Here is a 27,213-nt window from a genome sequence, read left to right as displayed (position 1 = left end):
TAAATTTTATTCTGAACAAGAAAAGTAGCCAGTGCAGTCAGCGCAAGGCCATGGCAATACAAGAATGATATGAGCTCTCTTTTTTTTTTTTTATTGTTAGGACCCATGCTGCTGCATTTTGTACGAGTTGTAGTGGATGTATTGTTATCTTAGGAGGCCTAGTAAGAAGAGCATTGCAGTAATCAAATGTGCCTATAACAGATGCCTTAAGAAGTTTCTCTGTGTCGTTCTGAGGCTGAAATTTAGCAATATTTCTCAAATGATAAAAAGCTACATTTACTGCATTTACATGCGAGTTAAAACAGAGCTCAGAGTCTAAGATTCCACCTGGGTTTCGTACTTCAGGTATGGTATACGAAGCTAAAGAACCAAACTTCTTATAAAGCATTTTTCTCTGAGTTTAAGTACCAAGTATCAGTATTTCAGTTTTTTTTATTAAGTTCTAAGAAAATTTGTGACATCCACTGAAAAATATCTGGCACACAGCTGGTAAGCCTGTCTACAGAGTCTTGATCATCAGAAGGAATCGAAATATATATTTGCATGTCATCAGCATAGCTGTGAAAATTTATGTTTCCTAATGAGATCACCTAAAAGTAACATGTACAAAGAGAAGACCAAGGGCCCTAAAACTGAACCCTGTGGTAAATGTCTTTGATGAATGATTTCCCAGTAAAGCCAAGAATTGTCTGTGTTAAATATGATTTAAAGCATTCTAAAACTGTACCTGAGAAGCCTACCCGGTATTCAAGGCAGAGTATTAGAATCTTGTGATCAGTGGTATCAAAAGCTGCGCTGAGATCCAGTATGACCAAAATAGAAGGATTTTTTTTTGCATCAGTGCTAAGCCTGAGGTCATTCACAATACGAGCCAATGCTGTCTCAGTGCTAGCGAACGCCCTGGTGGCATTTTCTACTGCAAGGAAAGCGACACTACTTTGCTGTCGCCAGGAGAGAGTGCACTTCTGAGTTTTTCGACATGATTAGGGGAGGGGGCGATGAGTAAAATGATTTGCCAAATATACTTTCAGCAACGTCTGAAACGTGGAGTTATACATTCCCTGTTTGAGTGGAGCGACCGGCGATCTGTTCTTCTGTGACCGAGTGTGAGTGACGAGATAAGTGGCGTAACTGTACTGTCCTACAGTGAACTCTCTTTCTGTACATCCTAACAAGCTTTAGCAGCATTAAATCACGTCTGCTCCTCACAACTACGGCACTGTTACAGTGCTCAAACAGTCATATTTAAGTATTAGTGCATTCCCAAGCAGTGAAAGTGAAAGAAAGAAGTGGGTTCATGCAAGCTGCAGCCCTGATTTAACCTAAAGTAAACTGAGGAAGCTGTTGAGGCATTGGAAAGCAGTAGACTGCTATCTTTCCAGGCTAGCTGTTTCTAGCAGCTGGCTAACTTGAAGCAGCGCTCCATCACTCGCACAGAATGGCAAAATGATGATACTGTAGATCAAACAAGACACAAAAGCACCGCTTTCAGTTTAAACGTACCTAAAAGGAGGACTCTGTCTGGTGTTAGATATATTGCGGTCCACCCCTCAAATTACTATAGAGAAACCCAGTTGTCTGCTAGCTGGCGTCTGAATACTGTGATATGCTCTGACATGGATGTGGTAGGAGTGAAGGCAGTAAGGCGGTGTGATCCATCACTGACCTACCAAGTCAGCTAATGTTTGCTCTTCGTACTAAGTTGACGTGGTTGAGAAACTAAACAGTTTACAAACTGTTATTGGCCACTTGTTTAGCATTTGTAACAGGATAGCCTAGCACTCGCCACCAGACAGCTAAAATAATCTGTTTTCTTTCTTATATTATGACTATTACAAAAACTGCGGCCGTGCTTTTCCAGCTGATAAAAACAGCTCACCAGAAACTTTCTCCCACTCTCCCATGATGGATTTGTGAAATGTTCCACTGTTTGGCAAGTGTTTGTCATGTTCTGTCCATAAAGGATAGTTTAAAACAGCAATTAACCACTCAGGAGCAACAATCAGCCATCAAACTTAAAAGAAATAATGATTTGATGTTGATATCGAACAATATGAATTTTGTTTATTGCGATAACATTTTTGGCCATGTTGCCCAGCTGTAGTGGGTGGATTCTGTATGATGTGTTTTTGGTCTGCCAGTATCACTTTTTATTTGATACATTTTTTTTACTTTTTATGCATACATACAGTGGTGCTTGAAAGTTTGTAAACCCTTTGGAATTTTCAATATTTCTGCATAAATTTGACATAAAACTTTATCAGTTTTTCACACAAGTCCTAAAAGTAGATGAAGAGAACCAAATTAAACAAATGGGACAAAAATATTAGACTTGGTCATTTATTTATTGAGGAAGATGATCCAGTATTAATTATCTGTGAGTGACAAAAGTATATGAACCTTAAGGATAAGCAGACAATTTGGTGGTAGTATCATGGTTTGGTCCTATTTTGCTGCATCTGGGCCAGGAATGCTTGCCATCATTGATAGAACAATGAACTCTCAATTATACCAGCAAATTCTAAAGGAAAATGTCAGGACATCTGTTCATGAGCTGAAACTCAAGAAAACATGGGTCATGCAGCAAGAAAATGACCCTGTATATTTTTTTTTCTCAAATGGTGTAAGTCTTTTGTTCAGTACTGTTTTGCTCAGCCCTGTACGTATAGTATACAGTGGAACAAAATAATGTTTCACCAGCGGCATGCTGCAACATACACTCTGTGGCCAAAAGAAAACTGACCTTGCCACCTATATGAGCAATATGAGGTCAGGCACTGATGTTGGACAAGGCTGGGCTTCCAGTCGATTTTCCAGTTCATCCCAAAGTTGTTCAGTGAGGTTGAGGTCATGAGATGTTCAGTGAGATTGAGTTCCTCCACACCAAGCCTTAAAACCATGTCTTAATAGACCTTACTTTGTGCACAGGGGCACAGTTATGCTGGAACAAGAAAAGGCCTTCCCCAAACTGTTGCCGCAAAGTTGGAAGTATGTGATTTTCTAAAATGTCTTTGTATGCTGTAGCATTAGTGTTACCCCTTACTGGAACTAAGGAGCACAGCTCAAACCCTGAAAAACAGCACCAGACTATGCTCCCTCCTCCAAACTTTACCATGGACGCTGTGTATTCCTGTTTGTAGCGTTCTCCTGGTATTCGCCATCAGACTGACAGATAGTGAAGCTGCTCGGTCAGCTGCATCACCCATTTCATAAAGCTCCTTTTCATAAAGCTAATAAAGCTTCTGATACACAGTTCTTGTTCTGATGTTGCTTCCAGAGGCGATTTGGAACTCTGTACTGAGTGATGCAACAGAGGATGGATGATTTTTATGCGCTATGTGTTTCAACACTCTCTGTTCCTGCTTTGTGAGTTTGCGTGGTGTACCACTTTGTGGCTGAGCTGTTGTTGCTCCTAGACGCTTCTTTTTCACAGTAATAGCACTTACAGTTGACTGGGACACATCTACCAGGGCAGAAGCTTCACAGACTGACTTGTGGCAAAGGCCATGTTTAAAGTCACTGAGCTCTGCAGTGTGAACCATTTTACTGCCTAGGTTTGTTTATGGAGATTACATGGCTTAATTTTTTATTTTTTTTTGGGCCAGTTTTCTCCCCAGTTTGTCTCCAGTTCTACCCACTAGTTAGGACTAAACCCAATCATGCGATAAAACCAGCGCTAAGAGGGCGAAGGCCAGCACAGGCTTCCTCCGAGACCTGCGAAGCCAACCACCGCATCTTTTCGAACTGCCGCTCACGCAACGTCATTGGACAGCTGAATGCGCTCGGAGGAAAGCGCTGACTGCCAGTTCTGTTACGTCAGCTAACAGACGCCTGCGCTGACTAGCATCTCACTGAGTAATGGGGGGGGGAGAAGGAGGGGGGGCATCCTACCCATCCACCCACCCAGATAGCGAGGCCAGTTGTGCTCTCTGACTCCCGGCCATGGATGGCTGTAACATCACCAGGGATTGTCTGCTTGATTTTAGCAATGGATGTGGCTGAAACACTAATTAGGTGGGGTGTCCACATACACCACACATGGCCATATAGTGTACAAGACAGGGCCTGAGCTGTTTACTGACCCACACAGTGAAAGTGACCAAGATATGGACTACACATAGTGTAATTAAAAACACAGTGGCGTACACTATTAAATTGCAATTTAGTAAGCACACAATAGTGCTAAACTAAGCAACTAATAAATACAAAATAAGTTCACTCGACAAAAGAGTATGAGACAGACAGCAAAATATATAAGAAGTTCTACTTAGTTTTAGTTAAAATGCAAAGCCTCAGTAGCTGAAGAGATGTTTTGTCTGGCTCATGTTTGGGTGTTCATGCATGGAGTGAGCATGCTCATGATGGCAGGAAGTGAGTCAGAAGAAGGTTGCTAGGAGGTGAAGCAGCGGGAAGTGTGTGTCACTGCTCTGACAGTTCCGTCCTGCTGCTTGTAATACGTGTTGTTGTGTGGTTCCCATACCCGCAGACCTGTTTACCGAAGGCACACACACGTCCAGACATGTCCGTCTTCTATGCACACACATTCTCTCATTTGTCACTGTTGACGTCAGACGCAGAGTTTGTGTGTGTCTGAAAGAGAGATGTGTGTAATTCTTCCTGTGTTGAATATCAGTTTGCTTGTGCGAGACTGAAGGTTTTTGACTTGTGCAGGGTTTGGCCATGAGTTTGACCCACTTTCAGTTTTGCAGTATTTTCCGTGCACTTGAGAAAGTGGAGCAGTGTCATATGCCTGCCTTGCATTTCTAGAGAGACCAAAAAGAGGATGAGGAGGAGCTTCTTACAGATGACAGGCAAAGAAAAAGAAAGACTACATTGGACGACGGGATAGTGACAGAATGTCGACAAGAGTGAGAGAGAGAGAGAGAGAGAGAGAGAGATACAAGGAAGGAGAGAGAAAGAAAGACGTTTGATAAGATTGAAGTTGTCTCCAGAGATTTGACACAGCAACTCATTACCTCTCAGCAGGGGCATACCATCTCTTCAGATTTTGTGGGGGATGACATCCAGGGAGTTCCCCCCCCAAAAAATTCCTTTGTTGCGATTTTACTAAGTTAATGATTGGACACTATTCTGAGCATAGAGCTCCTGCAGTTTATTATGGTATCTCATAGGCGCTTAAGACAGCCTGTTGAATTAATCTCAGCTGTAAATCCATCCTGTCCTCACTCACAAGTCATGCCTCTAACACCTTCAGTAAGCCAACATGAGCCTGAGTCAGTACAGTAGGCCATTTATACTAGAAAGCAGGCCATTTTTTGTATGTACATTAGGGATACTGTTTTTGGAAAACTTTTTTTGATTGATAAATGATTGATAAATGATTGTCATTAGTCCGGATCATCCAAATCCTATATTGATACACATAGATATTAAAAAGTGTTCCTTTTAGTGTTTTATACACGGTATGCACTGTAAACTGCAGTACTGATAGGTTGAACCAGGCATAAGCAAATATTAAGTAAATGGCCTGGAGCTGTATTAAATCGAGGGGCTGACAACTACAAGATTGTTTAATTATTTGACCAAAAAGTTAAAGACATGACTTCAATATACAATGTTGGGCTACTGAAAGTTCAATATTCTAAAGTTCAGCACTAACATTATTCATTACTAGTATAATATATCGTGATAATTTATGTCATAATACAGTACAATATGCTTTTCTGACTATATCGTGGACATCGTCAGTACTAGTAGAACCCTGACCAACTGCAGGTTTCATTATAAAGAGAGCAAAGTTAGTCTCGTTTAACTGGATTTAGTGCCAAATACTGAGTACAAATCATTGTGTTCACAGTATTGATAGCATTTTTAAAATGTAGCACTACTGGTTCTTCATTCTCTGACCAGATGTCTGAACAAATAAATATCGTGACATGTTTTGTATCATTAGAATTTCTTTAAGTATCACAACCATATTTTTACCATATCGCTCACCGCTACAAATCATTGTTTTTTTTTTTCCTTGCATCTCGTCAAACAAATTGGTCACAGGCCACCCCTATGTATTCTCACCCCTTTCTCACTAATTGGGCTTCATTGATGTGACTCTGTGCATGAATGTTATTCGAACAGTTCCCATTGAACACTTTGCTTTATGGTGATGGACTGTTCTCCTGTCATCTCTTTTCCTTTCCTCTCCCCTCACGTCTCCTCCCTTCCCCTCTGGGGGTAATAGGAGAGGAACAGAGGCAGCTGGATGCTGTAATTGTTGGCCCTGAGGTTAGGCACTCTTTACTTCCTCAGTCAGATGAAAGGCTGGGGATGTTTCACATGGGGGGTGGGCAAAGGGCCTCTCCCTAGAACAGCCCCTTATAAAACTACAGCCCAGGGTTACCACACCTTTCACTCCAGCACTCACTGGTGGCTTCGCTCTCAGTTAGGGATGGGAGATATGATATTGGTATCACAGTAAACTAAGCATATCTTGAGTATCGTCTGTTCTTAAAGAATATTTGACCAACTGCATGGCTGTTGTTTTTTTATTTGTGTAATGAGCAAATTAGTAGGCACAGGTAGGCACAATGTGAAGTGCCATGACTTATCTAACCCACAACATGTACTACATGTAACCAAGACTACATGTATAAGATAATACATGTTTATACATGTAGTGTTCTGTAAGAGATTTTTGTATAGAAGAGATGTGTTGGTGGTTCTATATTTTGGGGATTTATGCCTTTGAGAAGAAGAACATCTCTGATGACACCTTTATGTAATGGCACGGCTGTCTTCATTCATTGCTGGAATCGCTTTGTTGTTTTTTTGGCTGTCAAGTCTTTAGTTTTGGTATACTAATTAAATGCATTTGTGTGTGCATTAGACATTAGCACTGTGACCGTTAACGTGAGCTGTGAAGGCGGTAAGACCAAGAAACAAAACTTGGGTAAAGCATAACTGGTCTCGTTTAGTTGGATGTTGTGAAATGTTGAATGAAAGATTCTTGTAGTTGGCATTTTTAAGTGTGGCACTACTGTCTTTCTAGTGCATTGTCTCTGTTCTAACAAACCTCAGGAAAGTGAATTATTGTGGTAGTATCATATATCGTGGTAAGATCATGAAGTGTCATCCTTCCAAGTATCGCCCACCCTTACTCTGTCTTGTCTCGTTTCATCAGCAGTGCTGTTGCCTCTTCCACACTCATTCCCTCTCAGTCCTACACAGCAGGTTGAAAGAGTTAGCCCTCTCTTAATCTCTGCCTTCTGGTTTATAATATGTATGTGTGTGTGTGTGTGTGTGTGTTGGGGGGGGGGTTACACAGTGTTGCTAGGATTCTAAAACCCTGATTACATCATAATTTGTCCTTGGTCAGTGCCGATAAGTTGGATCATACTTTTATGTAAGAGAGTGGGCTTAAGTACATAAACACCACACACACACACATGAACACAGTTGTCCACAAACATGATAAGTTCACAGAAAGTTTTATCCTCCCTCTTATCCGCTATACAGATTATGTTCCTATGAATAGTAGTGGAGCTTAATGGTTTTAATGCATCATTTATTTGACAGTTACAGCATCAGGATGAATGTAATTATTTGAGCTGTGCACTGGATTATGAAAAGAGTGGACACGGTTAGCAACAGCTCATACAGTGCAATGAATGCATACGTGTATGCGTGTGTTGTATAGCAGTAGGCATGTCCACATTTGAATACGTGTTGGAGTAATACTGAGGCATGAATAAGGTCTTTCACTGAAATGGCGAGGTTAGGGAGGAAGTACACGTGCTTTTTTTTCCCAATGTATACACTCACTTTCTTATTCAGAGCAGAGCTAGTAAAACTTCTCAGAGAAACTCCAAAAGCACTATTGATAAATTAATTGATTGGTAGTAATGGGCATAAATGAAGACAGTATGAAGACCATATTGCTGTTGAGTTGCTTCCAAAGCACTAAGTATAATATAAAATCTCTCAGTATTTAATTTGACTGCTCTTTACTTCCATCCTTCCGGTCTTAAAACCAGTGAGTTACAGCTGTGTCTTCCAACAAAAGCTCCCAAACATCTTACTGATATTTACTCTTCAAAGAGATGCTAACATTCACACAAGCAACTTCTTTCTCATGTAAAAAATGGCATAATAAGCTGAATATAAATAAAAAAAAACAGGAGCTTCTAAAACTACAGTTAAAAAAAAATAATAATACCAGATATAGACAAAATGCGACTGCTACCAAGATCTGGTAGACCGCCAAAACTGTCAGATAAACAGTACATAAAGTTATCATCTTTGAGAGGTATGAGAAATCAAGCTCCACTCTCAGATCTGAAAAAATCCGTAAGTGTTTCTGGCTATTCTTCCACTGTGAGAAGACAGTTTAACACTATGGGTCTGAAAGGGTGTGTAGCTGTTAAGAAGCTTTGTCTGAGGAAAGGAAATGGAAAAAAAGAAGAAAGTTTGTGGTAGAATACCAAAACTTGACATCTGAGATGTGGAGTAAAGTTTTGACTGATGAGTGTAAATTTGTTATTGGGATTACTTGGGCCGTGAAAATGCAACCAGCTTCTAAGACTGTGCTATGGTGGTGTGGAAAAACACTTCTTTTTTTTAATTGAAAGCATGCCTCCTGAAACCAATGAAACTATAAGGCAAAGGGTGGACACATACTGAAAAAATACTGAAAAAAATATTGTATTTGGTTGTTGATTGTGTAAATTTCTATTAAATATACTTTCCACCTTTTTTCTGGTGCTGAAAAATTCATAATTAGGATGTAATAGCTGTTTTGACAAGAAATTAAGCAAATGAAAGGGTGGTCTGTGTCTTTTGCATAATACTGTACTTGTGGAATTAAACTTAAAGCAGCCATTTGGTGGACAACTGGCAGCCTTACTTAGAACACAAGTACTGCCTAAATCCCTTTAGAAGAGGTAAAAAGATACATCTTTCTCTTACTTTTGAAAGCAGATTTTTGTGTAAAAGTTCATTTGATAATATTGTAATTCAGGATCTCTTCCATGTGTAGATATAGTCCATGAGAATTTAAAGATGGGATCAGATGGTGAGAGTGACCAGGCATCAGGAACATCTTCGGATGAGGTCCAGTCACCCACTGGAGTGTGTCTCCGAACAAGGACACATCGGCGCATATCCATGGAGGTGAGCTTTTTTCAGCAAATGATGTCTTTTGTTTGGGAGGAGTGAGACAAGTGCAGATGGTGTAAACAAATAAATACGTTGCTTTGCAACAACAACAAAAATATACCCATTTTGGCACAGAGTTCTCTCTCTCTCTCTCTCTCTCTCTCTCTCTCTCTCTCTCTCTCTCTCTCTCTCTCTCTCTCTCTCTCTCTCTCTCTCTCTCCCTCTCCCTCTCCCTCTCATATATATCAGGTACCCAGTAATATTGCCCTCAGGTATTTACCTTCCTCAATATTATCTAGGCCTGAAAGACTAATTGTTTTTATATGAAACGCTGCAATTTTCTCTTGCGAGAGCTGAGGTCTTAGTTGAAGCCCTTATAATCAACAATGTTATAATCCATTTTAAGTGGGGACATTTAACATAACAACATGAGGCTTGTGTATTGCCTGTAGATGTGTTAGACCAATCAAAAGCAACCAAAAGCAACCTAAGAAGCAACCCAAGATGCAACACAGCCACAGCCTACAGGCAATAAATGGCAGCATTCAAGCCTCAAGCCAGAAAAAGTGAATATGCTGGTCTTGCTGGCCTAAATAACAGGCCTGGAGCTTAATTTATAGAAAATAATCACTATATGAATCACAGTGTTATTGGTATGGGTCAGAAATATCGCAGATGACATGTCGATAATTATGAATTCAGGATATGAACGTGCAGTCTCCCTTTTGCATGTGAATAACATGTTATAAAACACTAATCTAAAAAAAACACTTCAAACTAGCTAAGAATAATATAAGAGCAATAAGAGGTGAACAAACCAGATAGGAAAAGCATTTTGAGTAGTAGTGTAGGGCTTTAATAGATATAATTTAAGACCATGCGTTTCTGTTTGAGTTTAAAAGTGTGCTAATTGTTGAACTAAAAATCAGCCAGTAAAACATGGTTTAACTACAACTATTGGAGTATAAAATTAACATTTAAAACAGCAATATACATTTATATCGGCCAATGTTTTCAGTTATCAGAATTTTACCCACAAATTTTTTTTTTTGTATCCAGCAGCCGGATATACACACATGTATGTGCACTGAACTGTCAAACATACCTTCGATTGTTAACAAGTCCTAAATTCATTATCTTTGTGCAGTATAGGACTGCATGAAGATAATTAAAATAAAGTTCATTCCATCAGAGCATTACTTCTTGACGTATTCTTGCTGATCTCACTAAAGAGTGATTGCTGGTTGCTTTAGTTGAAGTTTTTGCCCTCTGCTGTTTAGATTGTGTAACTGCAGATTCTGCAAGTAGATATTTATGTAAGATATCATTGAGCACACATTCCTGAAAATGGAGTACACGTTCCTGAAAACATGAAAGGTCCTGAAAGGTCATTTTGTCACTTTGATTGATGTTCAGTATTTATGACGCCATAGTCCTCAGTCGAATTTTTGTTATAAAGGAGATGGTGGTAAAAACGACTGATGGATATTAATGTTCTAGACTAATGCTTATAGTTTGCGAAGAAACTACAGTAGGCACTAGTCTACTCAGAGTTTAGAAACAGTATCTCTTACCTGTGTGTCTGTATGTGCTTAGGACCTGAATAAGCGCCTCTCTCTACCTGCTGATATTCGAATTCCTGATGGTTACCTGGAGAAACTGCAGCTGAGCAGTCCCCCCTTTGACCAGCCTCTCAGCCGCCGCTCACGTAGGGCCTCTCTGGTGAGTGTGAATGTGTGTGCACACAGATGGGTGGGTGTGTGCACCTGTATGTGCATTATAATACACTGAAAGCATCATTATTGGGTTACAACCACATAGTCATGGTATCCTACAGTATATACACCAACTGAAAGACATGCAGCCTACCTTCTCAGACTGGTTCCCAAGCATTTGCTACAGTGGAAAGACTGCATTTGTTTTTTATAATTTCATACTGTTCCAAAATGATTTGGCTCATTTTAGCTTCTTAGCTGTAGTTATTTTTCCAGGTATTAAGATTACTTGAATACTAAGCTTAGAGTTAAAGAGGTATTATTATCCTTTAACTGCTATGAATTGTTCAGTAATTACTGCAAAACTGCTACATCATATATGTTGTTGTGAGACTGAGAGTAGAAGTACGGAGCTGCCAAAAGGGCAGTAGAGAGGTTAAAGACCTCAGTAGACTTCAGTGAAATGTTTAAAAATCCTCCTTGTGCAAAATGTTACACCATGTAATCATGCTCAACATGCAAAGGATAGGTCATGTAATAATGGAAATTTGGAAGTATATGTATCAGAAATGTCTTCAGAATTATTTAATTCTCTGTTGACCTGCTCTTAATGCTGTCAAAATAACGTTCAACGTTTGAATATCTGTTGAATTCTGTGGGGGGGAAAAATGCACATTTGAATGTAGAAAATAAAAAAATGAGGCTTCCTCTTTAGCGAATCCTGCTGTGTTTGAGGCCAGGGGTTACCAACCTTTTTGTAACTCTTGGCCCACACAACTGACCACAGAAACTTCAAGATTTAACTGACTTTCCTAATTCAGTTAAGGAGATGGCTAATGTTGTTTGGCAACTCTCAAGTGCCTGATGTCAGGCTGAAGAGAGGAAAGTTGCAAATGGAGGTCTGGCTCAATGCAATTCAGGTTTAGATGAATACTTTCCGTGTGTAGTCTCCAAGTGATGGTGTAATTTGGCTTTAAAGCTTCATTTGACAAGTGCTAGGTATACTCACTGCTGTATTTTCCTAGTTTCAGTTTATATTTGGTTTTCTTAGTCTGAGACATCGTGGATGTGTCGCTTGTAAAAGGCCAGGCCTCAGGATCTCCCCTTAGAAAGTCTCTGTTTTTAACCATTTGTCTATGATGGAGTTCCATATAATTGAAAAGAAGAAAATTTTGCATTGAAAATATTAACACAACTACTCAGCATTGTGCCAGAAAATGTATTTACTTTTTACAGATTTACTTTTATTAGCCCACTTGACAGTCTAATTGCTCATGAACACATATTATCCAGTTTTTTTAAAGAACAAGAAAACAGTATTACAATGGATAAGCAGCACACTTTTCCATGTTAGCTGAGTTTCTATTAAGTTGTTTTTTTTCTACTGGTTTCCATTCCCCTCCCTGTAATTGAACACAGCACAGCGGCAAGTTGCTTAGCAACCCACATATCGTAAACTGTGGAGTATCTGTCAGAACAAATCTCTTATTTGACATAAGAGGTCATGATGTAGCATGCCACCTTTTGAGAGGTTTTATGTCAAACCAGTGGCACGACTATGAGTCATGCATCTATTAACTTGTGGCAGCACTTAATTTTCATGGTGCTCTCCATGTGGTTTGTAGTTTCCCCAGGTTCCCTTAGTGTAAGACTGCCTTTACTGTCTGGCCTTAGTTTTCATTAGCCGCTAGCTTCACACAGTCTGTGGACCAAAATCTCTGACAAAACTCAAACTCAGATACTTGATTAAAATAAACAAATTAAATTAATTTAAAGTGTGTATATATGTGTGTATACATATATATACACACACACACACACACACACACACACACACACACACACACACATTTATATGCATATACAAAAAGTTTTTTAATTTTCTTTGCTTCACATATTGGTATTGTAAAGTGCTTTCACCAGCAGTTCATTAACTATGAGTGACATTTGCTGTGCGCAGCAAATATCTGCTGTGATTGATGAGATAGTGAGAAAAGTAGTAGAGCTGAGAGTGATGTGGTTAAGCACAGTTGCCTTGTTTCCGCTATAGAAGATTCTGTCATTTAGGCTTTTTTCTCTCCCATGTCTGTATTTGATTGGACTGATATTCATTTAAAAAACGTTCTAATGCAGTTGTGTGATACCATGGTCAAGAATAAAATGAATGAATGAAAGAATTAATGAAAGAATGAATGAATAACTCAGTAATGTAATATATCATGAGATATAATTATAAGGTTTAATTGATAAAATTTAATGAATTATTTAATTCATAACATTTTATTGAATACCATTTAATGGTATGTTTACTAGCACCTCTTGTAGGATAGTTTTCATGTTTTAGTGTTTTAGTTGTATGTTTTAGTGCTGCAAAAGAAAAGGAGGATATGACTTATTACTCACTTTAAAATTAATTTCATGCACTTGAATAAAATCAGTTAGCCTGTGGCCTAAGTTGGGCTTCTTCCAGTGGCCCCCATAATAATGATATTCATGGCCTTATGAAAACCTCTGGTGTAAGTGGGTCAGGAATGTCAGATGTATCTAAGAGGAACGCTGGGGAATATATCTCAACTTTCATGCCTGGTTTAAACAGATGCTTGTTTTTTCAAAGTCACATAGACTTTCATATAGACAAAGATTTTTATCTACATAGTCTTTCAGTCTTTGAAAAATTAGAATATCTGCCTGTATGTTTATTTTCCTGCAGATTTGTCTAGTATCCTCTTCAAAATCACCTATACTAAATAGCTTACTTGCATTCCTCAGAGTGTCTCAGGGCTGAGAAATCAGGGTTTTTGTACTCTTCTTTGTACTTCACAATAAAATTTCTCTAAAGCTGTGGAGGGCCGCCAGCGGTCTCATTAATATTCATACTGCCTATTGTGCCTCCGTGTCTTCACCCTTTTTGAAATGGAGTATTGTGAGATGATGCATTCTGATTTGTGGGGAATAAAAAAGGAGGAGTGGTCTGACAAACCAAAACCAGCACACGAATTCTTTTCACAAAGCGTACCAAGCGTAATACCACAGTGCTAGATATGTGAACAATAAATTTAAAATTAAATACTTGTCTTCATCTGAACACCCAGGTTTTATAGGACTTAGAAGAAAAATATTCAAATTATTACAGCTTAACATCTATAATCAGTGCTAATGTAGTGTAGGCCTAATTGAATTGAAAGTATTGAAAGCTAGAGTATTTGGTTGTTCATCATGTTGTAATGTTGAAAAGGCATTGATACATTATGTAACAAAACAGTGGTTCCTAAGTGGGTGTATGGTTCAAGGGAGAGCCTTAAATTTGTATAGAAGTTTCACATTATTAATATGTTTTTAAACATGAAAAATGGTCTTCACTCTCACATCTTTTAAAAAAACAAAAACATCATCATTTTAAAGGTTCAGGCAGTGGTTCTCAAACTGAACCTCAGAGGCCCATAGTTGCTTGATATCAACTGCTAACACATTAGGATATTTAAAAAATATGGACCATCTGGGGGTCTCTGAAGGCCGGTTTGAGAACCATGACTTAAAAAAACCAAAAGTGTTTTTTGTGTGGCTCTAAAGAACCCTTTTGGGCACCCTTATTAGAAATAAAGTTCTTATAACTAGAGAAAAGACAAAGGCCACATTGATAATACACTTATAAAGATCCTTTGAGCTATGCTGTATAAAGATTAGACTTATTAGGACTGTTAGATATCCAGTCTTATTAACTGGTAGTTTTAGGAAATATTTAGAGTCCTACTCTTTTCTTTTTGCTTACACACTACAACTGGGCATGAAGTCAGTTAACACCAGTGTGAAAGAGGGCAGCATGTTCTAGTGCTGCGTTGTCCCTGAACACACGCTCTCACACTGTTTTTTCTGTACCTAGCAGGTTTTGCATGTGAAAGGCTCCCTACTCTGGTGTCTGCGTTTTCTTGGCATCCATTGTTCTTGGCCGTCATCCGTCTCTGTCGTTCCCACCCCACCAGCCCACCTCGTGTGTGTGTGTGTGTGTGTGTGTGTGTGTGTGTGTGTGTGTGTGTGTGTGTGTGTGAGAGAGAGAGAAACAGAGGAAGAGATAGAAGAATTTGTCTGTTCATGTTTGAGCTCTAGCGCCCCCTGGTGCTGTCTCCTTGTTCGGAAGCTTGTGCGCTTGTGTGTTTATGATTAATGCCTCGGTCTGGGAAGTGAAATTGTCTGCAGATATCAGGATATCAGAGCCATTGACTACACTCTAAACACATGTTTGGATGTGATAAGGTCTGTTCAGAGTGTGCAGGCTTGTTTAACAACAACTGCAGCTATATCTCATTACTGATAAACTCTCACTCTCTTTCTTGTTCTTCAGTCAGAAATTGGCTTTGGGAAACTGGAGACCTACATCAAACTGGACAAACTTGGAGAGGTAAGAGATTCTCATGGAGTTGTTGAACTTGCATCCACAAACTGAGGTTATTGCAAATAAAGTTATTGAACTGAATATCCATTCATGAACTACAATTCTTGCAAATAAAGTCATTGACCTCCATATGAAAGTCATTATCCATGTTTTTTCAATTTTGTTGTCATAGCCTTCTGTGACATTTACTTTGTTTTTTAGGGGACATACGCCACTGTTTTCAAAGGCCGGAGTAAACTGACAGACAACCTGGTGGCTTTAAAAGAGATTCGATTAGAGCACGAGGAAGGGGCGCCGTGCACAGCCATCAGAGAAGGTAATGAAAGCTTTTTCTGTTGAGTCTTTTTATCTCTCCTCCGTTTTCCTCTGTATGATATCCGTTAATTTTTAAGAAGCTTAGTCTGTAACTTTGCAGTTCATGTCTAGGCCTTCGGCAATGTTACATAGTTCAACAGAAACAGAAGACTTGCCAATAAACATATTTATAATACCAAATAAAGTTACAAGTTACATCTCTGTAGCATGTAAACTTCAAAAGCACCCATGTTTTCATGCCAGTGGCCAACAAATGCACCAGTTATACATGCTGTACAATTGCTCACTTTTTCATTTATGCACTCTGTGGGAAGTTAAGCAAAGACAAAAATCCCCCTTTTGTAGTAATGTACGTGGCACCTTGAAGAAACCTTTCACATGGTGCATTTGTGAGCTTGTTATGTTTGAAATATGAGCTCTCACAAGCATGTTACTAATTTTTAAGATCTCAATCAGAAAACAAGTGATGGCATTAAAAAGTCTATCATCTCTGAAAGGCCAAAACTGACAAATACATTTGAAGATTCGACTGGATCTGTTTATTTCAGGAGGCAGAGCACAATTTAACAGATTTAAATTCATCTGTTATTGTATTTATGCACCTTTTCAACATGTATAGATATCACCCCATGTAAATTGTCCATTGTTACTCATACATATGTCATTTTAGAAGTTATAATAAATAATACTGTGCTGTTATCTCAACAAAGTCAGCTAGTTAGCCTGCTGCAGACAGCCTTCCTTCTTTATGGTCACTCCTGGTACTTGATTTACTCACTTTCACTTGTGTTTTTTTGGCCAGTGGGAAAAATAATTAATTAGCAGTTATTTCCGTTCTTTTGCGTCAGTGTTCGGGTTAACACACGTGAGATTGTCCAAATGTATTTGTATTTACTCTCTTTCTCAAGTTTTCTACTGTACTATGAGACATGTCAGCTGATGATGGGGTTACCTTTTCCTCTCACGCACAGCTAGCTGCACTCATACACAGATTTATGTGAATCAGAACTTGTTGGCCTTTCTGACCTTCTTTTTCTGTGAAAGTTTGAGAAAAGTGAGGGTATTGCACATGCTAACAGGCAAGCCTGCTAACTGAGACTTTGCTTCGCTTACGTATTAAGCAAGCATTAAAATCAAGCTTTAAAAAGTAACAAATCATGTTTCAGAAACTACAGAAAATACGCAAAGTATTGTAAAACCTCTTTTCTGCAACATGAACATCAGCGACAGGTCTACAGGTCTCTTCACACATATAAAATAATAAAATATCCCTTCATTCACTTAAATTTGTCCAGGCCTTTAGCTAATGCCTGGTAAGCCATGATGGCTTGCCTCTGCGTATGATCACGAAGTACATACTCTTTACTAATGCTAAAATAGCCTCTGCACAGCACGTGAGTGCTTATTTTTCTTTCCTTCTGTTTCAGTGTCTTTACTGAAGGACCTGAAACACGCCAACATTGTTACTCTTCATGACATTGTCCACACGGACAAATCCCTCACCCTTGTCTTCGAGTACCTGGTGAGAGAGCCTCTTAACTTTCAACTCTATATCCTTCCAAGCACAGTGGTTTATAGTGTTTTCTTGTTTAACAAATGCCATTTTTGTAGGATAAGGACCTGAAACAGTACATGGATGACTGTGGGAACATCATGAGCATGCACAATGTCAAGGTATACACACATGTGCACTGGTTGCCAGAACAGTGTGGGTACATTTTAACATTTGAGTATGATGTTTTATAAGTACACATTGTTAATAATGCTACAAATATGACTCCATCTCTCATTTATCTCAAACCCAAAGATCACCACAAGTTAGTCTAGTGGTAAGAGTTTGGTCAAGAGTCTTTGTAGCATAAAAGAACTGTTGATATAATAACCCTTTGTTTTTTTTTTTTGGTTCCAGATTTTCCTGTTTCAAATCTTGCGAGGGTTGGCTTACTGCCACAGGCGTAAAGTTCTGCACAGGGACCTGAAGCCACAGAACTTGCTCATCAATGAGAGAGGAGAGCTCAAGCTAGCTGACTTTGGTATGCTGGGTTCATGCATGCTTGTAGGGCTTAAGATGAGCAGAATGAGAGGAAAGTCGTTTTTCCTCAGAATATGTGCACATGATTGTTTTTGAAGGCCGAAGTTGTTGTTTTTGGATTGTTTAATTTTTTCCCTGTGTGTTGCAGGTCTAGCCCGGGCGAAATCTGTCCCTACTAAAACATACTCGAATGAGGTGGTGACTTTGTGGTACAGACCTCCAGATGTACTGCTGGGATCCTCAGAGTACTCCACACAGATTGACATGTGGTGAGTGAGTGTGTCTGTGTGAGCTCAGCAGTGACATCTGTTGTGCAAAATGTGCTAGCATAAATGTACTTTGATGGGTAATTGGTAATATAACAAAAGCTTGTATCCCCAAAGTTGTATCTTTATTAGAGAAGTGAAGTAACATTCTAAACTATAATGTGTGTAATGTAATTAGATCCTATTCTGTGTACCTTTGGACGATTTCTGAAGGTCCACTTGTCATTAAATGGGGAAAAAAGGTTACATTGACTTACAGGGTTTTGATATGATAGCAGCGATGTGTACTGTAGAATGCAAAAGCCCCTTATTTTGGAGACAGATAGGTTGCATGTTTAGGTGGGATCATGTGGTTCTCCAAAATGTTTTGTAACTATATGTATTCATACTAATGGTAAAGTTGAGACCAGATGCACCAAATGTTTAGCTGTGGGTACAAGCTTTTGCATCAGCACTACACATGTTGTTTTTTAACAAAAAGCAATGTTATACAGCTCTGCAAATGGCTGTGTATGTGTCACATAATGCAACTCAGACTGAGTTTCTCTAGGCTTCTCTCAGTGCAGTGATAAGTGGAGAGACTTTTAGGCATAGTGGTCAAGGGCTACAAGTATGTGACACTTGTTTATGTACACAGGGGGGTTGGGTGTATATTCTATGAGATGGCTGCCGGACGGCCACTGTTTCCAGGCTCCACAGTGGAAGATGAACTGCATCTCATCTTCAGGCTACTTGGTAAGCACACCCTGAAAAATATACAGGCTCTTTGTATCTGAAGCTAATTTTGGCAATACGGAGCCTTCATCTTCCAGACGTTACCACACACACACACAGACATTCGTCTGCCAGGTGATGTCATGTGCTATTTAGAGCTGAACGTTGGTTTTCACCTGCTCTAAAAACAAATAGCAACCTTCTGATGCTGACTCACACAGCTCAAAACAAATAGTTACACAGAGAAAGTGTGCTGAGTCAAGAAAGGCACCCAAAGAAATTATGTTGACTTTGGAATGTACAGCAGTTTAAACAAACTTGAAAACTCAAACACATATTAATATAACTTGTGTAAATATATATGGACCATATATTCTAAATAGATATTGCAGTTTTAGTATAGCCAGATCTAGATTTTAATACTCCTTAGCAAGACCCAGATTAAGCTTGGACTAACTCACACTAGCTTGTCATTCTTCTGCATAAACCGGTACTTAATTATTTCATTTTAGTACTCAACTCCATTTCATGCAAATAAATACTATACATAAATAAATGTTTAATCAGTTGTATAACCTGCATACTCAATAGTGCACATACATGTAGTTGTTTCCTGTCATACCAATAAAACTGGTAAACCAATTCATCATTGTTCAATGATAGAACAATGGCCAGTAGTCTTTTCACAAACATCAGCACACACTTTTTTTTTTTATTTGATTTTTTAAAATATTTTTTATACATTTTAAGATTTTTTTTTTGTACTCAATTTTATATTGGATAACAATACTAGCATCAGTCAACTTATAATATTGCTTTAACACAATGATTGTTGGATGTTGCTAAGGGAGTAATTTTCATAATAAACAGCAATGAGAAGAGCAAGTTCTAAATATCTGTGGTTTGCTTGCTTAGGTACACCAACAGAGGACAACTGGCCAGGAATCTCATCTATTGAGGAATTCAAATCTTACAACTTCCCTAAATACAAACCGCAGCCCTTCATCAACCATGCTCCCAGGTGTGTGTGTGTTTGTGTGTGTGTTTGTGTGTGTGTTTGTGTGTGTGTTTGTGTGTGTGTTTGTGTGTGTGTTTGTGTGTGTGTCTGTGTGTGTGTATGTATGTTGAGACAAAAAGATTTACCGGGGGTTTACCGGAATGGGAAATAGTGGTGGGTGATAAACTGGTTTATCTGGGATACTAGTTAAAAATCTTCTTTAATATATTATTTTATAACCTGTATGTCACAACTAAGTGTAGATAACGATACTTACAGTTTAGTGTGAGTCTGGGATGTTGGTCATATTTCACTGAAAACACAGTTGTCTCTTGCTGTGAAGTCAGTTGCCGCCTGAGGTAATGTTACTTCAGTTTGTTATAGAGGGAGCGACCAGTAGGGAGAGATATATGAAATGAACGACTGGTGTCTTGGGTTAGCCTTCAGCCTAGCATGAACACCAGCTTGCTTTCTGTGTTTCTGTTTCCTCTGTGTTGTTTTTTTTATTGTTTTGTTTTTTACTATTTTGTCTGTTTAAAAAACAAAACAAAAAAAAAAACAATTGACTTCACTTGTTAAATATGGTTTTTAATAAAAGTGAATGAGACTTCCAGGATATTAAGCTGCTGTTATTCTACTTAAGCATCTGATGTGGTTTTATTTGATAAGTATTGCAATGTGTAGATTTTTTTTTGTATTTATGTTTATTTGCATATATTCTAATGATATATGGTGTTTTTACAAGCGAAAACACACATGCATACATATGTACACACACAAACACAGACACATATAATTATTTATATGTGTATATATATATTTTTATTTGCTGAATTTATTCACTGTTTTTTGCCGAATTTAACACATTGAGGAAATTAAAAACATAAAATGAGGACTGTGCAAACGTTATGGCACATTTTATGTTGTCCGATATGTTAGACTCAGCAAATAAATAAAAATTGTGCACTAAAATTTCCAGGAAAATGTCATACTTAAGTAGAGCATGTGTTTCCTTGTATTTTGACTGGGGGAGATCAAGCATGTTTCTCCTTTACAAAAAAGAGTAAAGGATCATAATTGTGAAATTGTGGAAATAAGTTTATCATTGTGCTTTTGAAATTCCAATTAATATTTTGTACAATTATTGTGTATTGTTTTACAATTGTAGTAAATTATAGGCAGCAGTTTAAGTCTTAAATTATGACCCTGAAACTAATAACATAAATATTGATTTCCACTTATTTTGACAAAGCAAAGTATATCCTGAAACATAAGTGAGTCTTTGCTTTAAATGTTTGTCCCTGTTCCTGGTTATTTTACTGCACACTGCTAGCGACCATGACCTATGTGTGTGCATGTGTGCTTGTGCCAGTAAGTCAGGATATCCTGTGGAATTTTTGAGCTTTCCTCTTCCTTCCTCTCATTTGCCACTCTAATTTGTCACTCCACTGATGGTTTTGTTTCTCTCGCTCTCTCTCTCTCTTTCTCTCTCTTTCTCTCTCTTTCTCCTTCTTTCTCTCTTTCTTTCGTTCTTTCTTTTTCTCTCACAGGCTGGACACTGAAGGAATTGAATTGTTGTTGTCATTTCTTAGGGTGAGTGCAACTTCTCAGTGCTGTTGCCACACACACTGCCCACACTTTTGTCATACACCCTCAGATCACTGATTTATGCTGTTGTCTGGCCTGGCAACCTTCTTCCAAGATTGCTTATTTGACCTTTTTTCCCCAGTATGAGTCCAAGAAACGAATTTCTGCTGATGATTCAATGAAACACTCCTACTTCAAGAGTCTGGGAATGCGTGTGCACACACTGCCTGAGAGTGAGTGAACAGTACACATACAAACGTGCACACACACACACACCCTGCACACACAGTCTGATATTAAATATGCAGCATCAGCAGCCCCTCACTCATACAATGTGCTGTGATCCTGCAGGTATATCTATATTCACACTGAAAGAGGTGCAGCTTCAGCGAGACCCTGGCTATCGGAACTCTTCCTACCCAGAGACAGGTGTGTGTGTGTTGTGTGTTTGTGTGTATAACCTGAATATGACCTGACACCTTCTGTATAAAGTCAGTAGGAATCATCTATTGGCAAAATATCCTTTGATGTACAAAGAATTTGTCTTGGTGAAATTGGTGCTTTCGTAAATGCAGTGTACAGTGTACAAATAGTAAACAAATAAATACAATATACAACCAAAAGGGTATCACAAAGAAAACTAAAACTGGTCTTTGGCAAGGAGAGATTTGGAAATATCATAATCACAGTAGATTTCTTATTTGTTTATTTGTATTTATTCTAATGAAACAAATGCTTATTGATCAGATAAATGGCTTTGTATACCATTTTCTCAGATGCACAGCTCTGTATATATATTTGTTCATAAAAGTCTGAGATCACATTTTGTCCTAAGTTAAGATCTAACATGGTCAAGATAAGATTTTTCACAAATTTGTACTACAGAAGGAAATCTTATCTTAATTTATGAGTTTTATCTTGTCTTACAGCTTCTTATCTCAAGTTAGGAAATGTTAACCTACTCAGTCTAGGTTGACTATCAACTGTCATGTCTTTTACCAAGCAACTGAAAATACGCACACAGCTGAAAAGTAAACATAATCAAAATAATGTTATAAATGTAAGTTTGTCAGCTAGACAGCTACCATTCCTAATGTAAAAAATCCAAATCCAGACCAAATCTAAAGTGCAATAAACTGGAAATTAGGAATATTGTGACGGCGCCTGTGTTATTTATTAATCAGTGTACCACCGTTAAGGTAGTTATAGTGAACTTATGCTGCCTGTCACAGTAAACATGATCAAACAGAAGTTAGGACACCATTGGGGTTGTCCTAAAGTTAGGACAGTACTTAGGGCATTCTGTCTAGTCAGGATGCTTCTGTAATAGTCTTATCTTATCTGGAGTTAGGATAAGATTGAGAACATAGGAACTGTTAGTCTGTAATAGCTATTGTCTTAAATTCAGCCCTAACTGAAGCTGTCATGGTGATAGCAGATATGGCCCCTGGGATTTTTTGGTTTAAACCTCGAAATACACAGAATGTTTTGTAGTTTGTTAAAATTGTAAAACAAAAAAAAATAAAATTTGAGAAGTAAAATGATGAAGTGTTCAAGGTTCAAATTAAAGCAAATTTATGACATTGACCATATTAAGGCCTTTTGAGTCTTATCTCTTCTGTTAAAGCTCATGTTCAGACAGCTTTCAGGTGAATTTGATCTACTCATCAGAGGCTTTTGCACAAACATGGAGTGCATGCCTGCTCAAGTGTACGCTGTCTTTGAAAGTGAGACATACAGCACTAAATGTTAAGAAATTCTGAGATTCACTCAAACCTATGCTGATCTGTAGTGGAACAATCTGTATTAGAAAAAAAAGCAAAATAAAAGCGTTTTAACTAGTGGTTTTAGACTTTTGGGCCCTGTATATCCACAAGACACAAACTCAACAATCTACTGCAGTGTGTTTGCTTGTCCAGAAGGTGGTGTCATGGACTGAATTATTATTATTATTATTATTTATTTTTTGTTTTTTTTTGTTTTTTTTGCCCCTCAAAGTCTTACTTTTTTTGGTAGAAGTTGGACAGTTTTCATAGCAATGCAGTAGAAGAGCAGTTTAACTGTTTATTACGTCTGGTCTTTTGACTACAGCAACTAAGTGCCCTTCTTTCTGTCCCTACAGGAAACAGCAAGAGCAGAAGACAGAGTATGCTGTTCTAAGCTTTGCTCACCCGTGCACTCACTCTCATGAACACACTCGCACAAGCACACACACAGACACACAAGCACACACAGTGGATCAGGATGATGGCTTTTGCTCAGTGACTGTCTTGTATAGAGTAACTGACTAGCCGCCCCCCAGCCGCTTTAGAGAGTGTGTGTGGACGTGAATGGTGGGTGAAGGGGACTGGTCAGATCATCTCTTTCCCATCCTCCTGTGTCCAGCATGCAGCCAGTTTCAGTGATTAAACTCACCAATGCCCCTGACCCCTCTCCGCTTCCCTCATGGGTGGGTCAGGAGACTAGACTGTGTGGAGGGGTGTGTATATATGTGTGAGTGTGTATATTTATTGAAGAGGTCCGTGGGCTTGTTATTTTTTGCTGCTAATTGACTACTGTCTCCTTTTAACTTCCCCACTCTTAGGCGACCTTCGTGGTTGCCACGGACACATTAGTACTGCCGTCGAGGAATTCTTAAATAACTCAGTGTTGATATTTGCAGATGTCATGTCATTGCATTGGTTTTACAGAGATGGAATGCCTTTAAGGTTTTGGTTTTTTTTGCCCTCATTTTCAGTTGCATTCCTTTTTGGCATGGTGAATTTTATGTAGAGAAGCTTCGTTCGTACAGATTTTGTGGAAGCTGTACAGAAACTTCCCGCTCCATTCCAATCTGCAAACCTCACCTTATCATTTCAAATTACCCCAAGCTCGGAGGGAAGACCTTCCTCCAGTCTTTCAGTGAGCTGTGGAGCTGGTGAACATGCTTCTTCTGAGGGCTGCTCCAGGCTAGTCTTGGTGAGAAAGATGGTTTGAAAGCTCCAACATGAAGACTGCGTTTTGGAGGTGATTGAATCATTTGTGGCTGGGTTTGGGCTTGCCATTACATTTCCAACCGACGTTGTGGAGCAAAGAGGGGGAAAGAAATACAAGCTGTGAGAGGGGATCGAAAACACTGGACCAGCAGTAGTCATGTGACCTCGGCAAAAAGAAAAAAAAAAAGACTAAAGACCTAGCTTTTTCATCCTCATCCTCCTTTTCCTCTTCCTCAGTGAAATACTTTCTGCTTGGACTGAAGTGCTTGTATGTTTTTATTATTATTTTTTTCTTTCGAGAGCTAATTATTCTAATGCATCGTCAGTGACTGTACAAAAATCGTACCAGATCTCCACTGTAGCTTTGGATTGAGTGTGAGAGAGTGGGTCTGTGTGTGTGTGTGTGTGTGTGTGTGTGTGTGTGTGTGTGTGTGTGTGTGTGTGTATGAGTGAGTGAGTGAGATATTATGGAGATCAGACTGTACAGAGCCTCGTTACGCCATGCTTAGTGAGGTTTGTGAAGACGAGTTAGTTTCATTAACAGTATTAAGAGAATTTTCCTAAGTTACATTTTGATTCTTCTGTGAATTATGGTATGGTATCTCCGTGTGGCATGTTGGAGTCCAGCTGTGTCACATTCGTGTTTGATTTTGTTCAGAAGAGTTTTTAAAAAAAAAAGATAAAGAGATAAAGTGTGGAAACATACAGGAACAAACGAAAAAAGAACAGCTGTGTAGGACCAATACCTTTTTTCCAACATTTGTACACATGAAGAAAACATTTCAGAGGTTTTAGATTCAACAGACAACTATGTTGTTTTTTGAACTGACAGTTATGTTGATTAATATTGTGATTTTTTGCAGTTGATTGTGACTGGAGAAGCGTGCGTCTGTGTGTGTGTGTGTGTGTTTAGATGCATGGAATGCCTGGTGTATCGTAAACCTCGCCTCTGTGGAACACTGACACTCGCAGTTGAAGCTGTCGACTGAATTGACCATTTAACTCTTTCTACTGCAGATATTTATTTCTCTTAATCAGTGAAGTAAACATGGTCTGTTTCATACGGAATGCACCTTGTGGTCTCTTTTTAGCAGTCTAATGATCAAAGTTTGCATGTATGAGCGACTGGAGAGCCTGATCATGAATCAATCTGGGTCTGATTTCTTATTTAAAATGAGTATTGTATATCATCGCTGTCATGTTGAAACCACGTAACTTTTTTGCTAAGTGCCATTTACATTAGGGGTGTAACGATACACAAAATTCAAAATTGCATTTGATGGGATACATAAGTGTTTTAAAAAGATACCTTTTTTGATATAGCAGTGTGTGCCTTATGTTTATACGGCCAGATCTATAAATATTTAGATCTTGACAAAGTTAGGTATATTTTAGCTGTATACCACAACATATTGAATTGAAATTAGGTAATTAATATGAGCTTAAAGGTTCAGCCTTAATTTGAGGTTATTACCTTTGGATATTTTTTATTAATTTGGATGTACATATGCATCCAAATTGTGTGAACGCTGTAGGCATAACAGTTGGCTACTCTGCTGTTCCATGGCCAGGTGTTTTATTCCCTCATTATATCACAAGTAAGCAGATGAAAGGTCTAGAGTTGATTTCAAGTGGTGTGGCATTTGCAAAACAAACACATTAGAGAGACAGAAAAAATGTTTGATGTGGCCAAATCAAGTGTTTGGTACAGTCTTAAAAAGGGAGAATATACTGGTGAACTCAGGAATATCAAAAGACCTGGAAGGCCACAGAAAAAAAAAAAACTGGTGGATAACACTAAGTTCTTTCCCTGCTAAAGAAAACTTCACAACAGTTGGTCAGACAAAGAATGCAATCCAGGATGGTGGGCATATCTGTCAGTCAACAATCAAGAGATGAAACTTGCCAGAGTAAATTTAGAGGATTTATCACAAGATGTAAACCATTTGTAACTCTGAAAAACAAGACTGACTTAGATTTGAGATAAAAAAAAAAATCTAAAAAAGCCTGCAAAGTTCTGAAAACAACATTTTATGGACAAACGAGACACAGAGGAACTGCTTGTGATCCAGATCATACCACCTCATCTGTCAAGCATGGTGGAGGTAGTGTTACATAGTGGATGTGTATGGCTGCCAATAGAATTGGTTCCCTTCTTTTTATTGATGATGACAGCTGACCAAAGCAGCAGGATGAATTCTGAAATGTATAAGGTTATGTTATCTGCTCAGATACAGCCAAATTCTTTCTTCTACAGTGCGGATGGACAGTGACCCAAAGCATATTACAAAAGTAACCCAAGACTTTTAAGGCAGTGAAGATGGTTGTATTTGCTACACCGTTCACCCAATTTGGATGTAAATACCCTCAAAGCTGAAAGTCTGCACTTCCAGCTTGTTTTTGTTCTTTAATTTTAACTCCAGATTGCTGTAGTAGACTATTAAAATAACCATAGCTTTGTCAGTGTCCAAATATTCATGGACCTCAGTGTGTGTTAACGTTAATTTGTTAATGTTTGCACCATGCGCAATTTAAAACGATTTTTTTTCCAGCTATGCGAGTACATGAATTTTACCTCTTAGAACAGCCCCATGACAACCTACAAATACCTTTTCAAAACAATTTGGAAAAGTTAATGAAAATAAGTTTTATTCTTGATCACAGTTGTGACCGGTGGGAAACGATACAGTCAAATGTTGCATTGGTTAATCAATAAACACAATTACTAAAGAAAAAAAGTATCAACCTGATAAGCAGTGAAGCATATGAACAAAGACAGCAATGATTTGACAGCAATGTAGTCTCTGTTAGGTTATCATGTTCTAGACTGTCTAAAACTTCAGGCTATGTGAAAATCAAGCTGTATAAAAGAAAACAATTGATAGGATTACAACAATAAATGTGAGATATGGGTCACCCCACTGGTCACAGTTTTAACTGTTCGCTCCTGTGCATCTCCTGTGAGCGTGATATAAATGTGACAGAACAATTTTCCCAAAATATTAACTGACTTTAAAGACTAAGTGTACCACATATGGTAGTTTTAGCTGTATTAAAACAAGTTTTACTGACTTTCTTTTGTAGAGCTTCCCTTCAAGTAAATGGCTCTGG

The 27,213-nt window shown here is 38.5% G+C and overlaps 1 protein-coding gene across 1 annotated transcript in view; it reads left to right on the top strand.

The window, feature by feature from the left end:
- Positions 1-23,757, top strand: part of cdk17 (cyclin-dependent kinase 17) — a 64,397-nt gene extending 40,640 nt beyond the window's left edge. Inside the window, 14 exon segments of the mRNA XM_036577500.1 lie at positions 8,993-9,126; positions 10,708-10,833; positions 15,166-15,222; positions 15,418-15,532; positions 16,959-17,053; positions 17,143-17,205; positions 17,441-17,564; positions 17,712-17,832; positions 18,467-18,564; positions 19,459-19,564; positions 21,091-21,133; positions 21,270-21,360; positions 21,479-21,556; positions 23,250-23,757. Coding sequence (XP_036433393.1) covers positions 8,993-9,126; positions 10,708-10,833; positions 15,166-15,222; positions 15,418-15,532; positions 16,959-17,053; positions 17,143-17,205; positions 17,441-17,564; positions 17,712-17,832; positions 18,467-18,564; positions 19,459-19,564; positions 21,091-21,133; positions 21,270-21,360; positions 21,479-21,556; positions 23,250-23,287 — 1,289 coding nt within the window. The 3' untranslated portion in view covers positions 23,288-23,757.
- The last annotated feature ends 3,456 nt before the right edge of the window (positions 23,758-27,213 follow it).

The sequence above is a fragment of the Colossoma macropomum genome, unplaced genomic scaffold (genome assembly GCF_904425465.1).
Source record: "Colossoma macropomum unplaced genomic scaffold, Colossoma_macropomum, whole genome shotgun sequence".
Lineage (NCBI taxonomy): Eukaryota > Metazoa > Chordata > Actinopteri > Characiformes > Serrasalmidae > Colossoma > Colossoma macropomum.
Note: the sequence above shows the minus strand (reverse complement) of the source record. Positions and strands in the feature narration are given on the sequence as shown.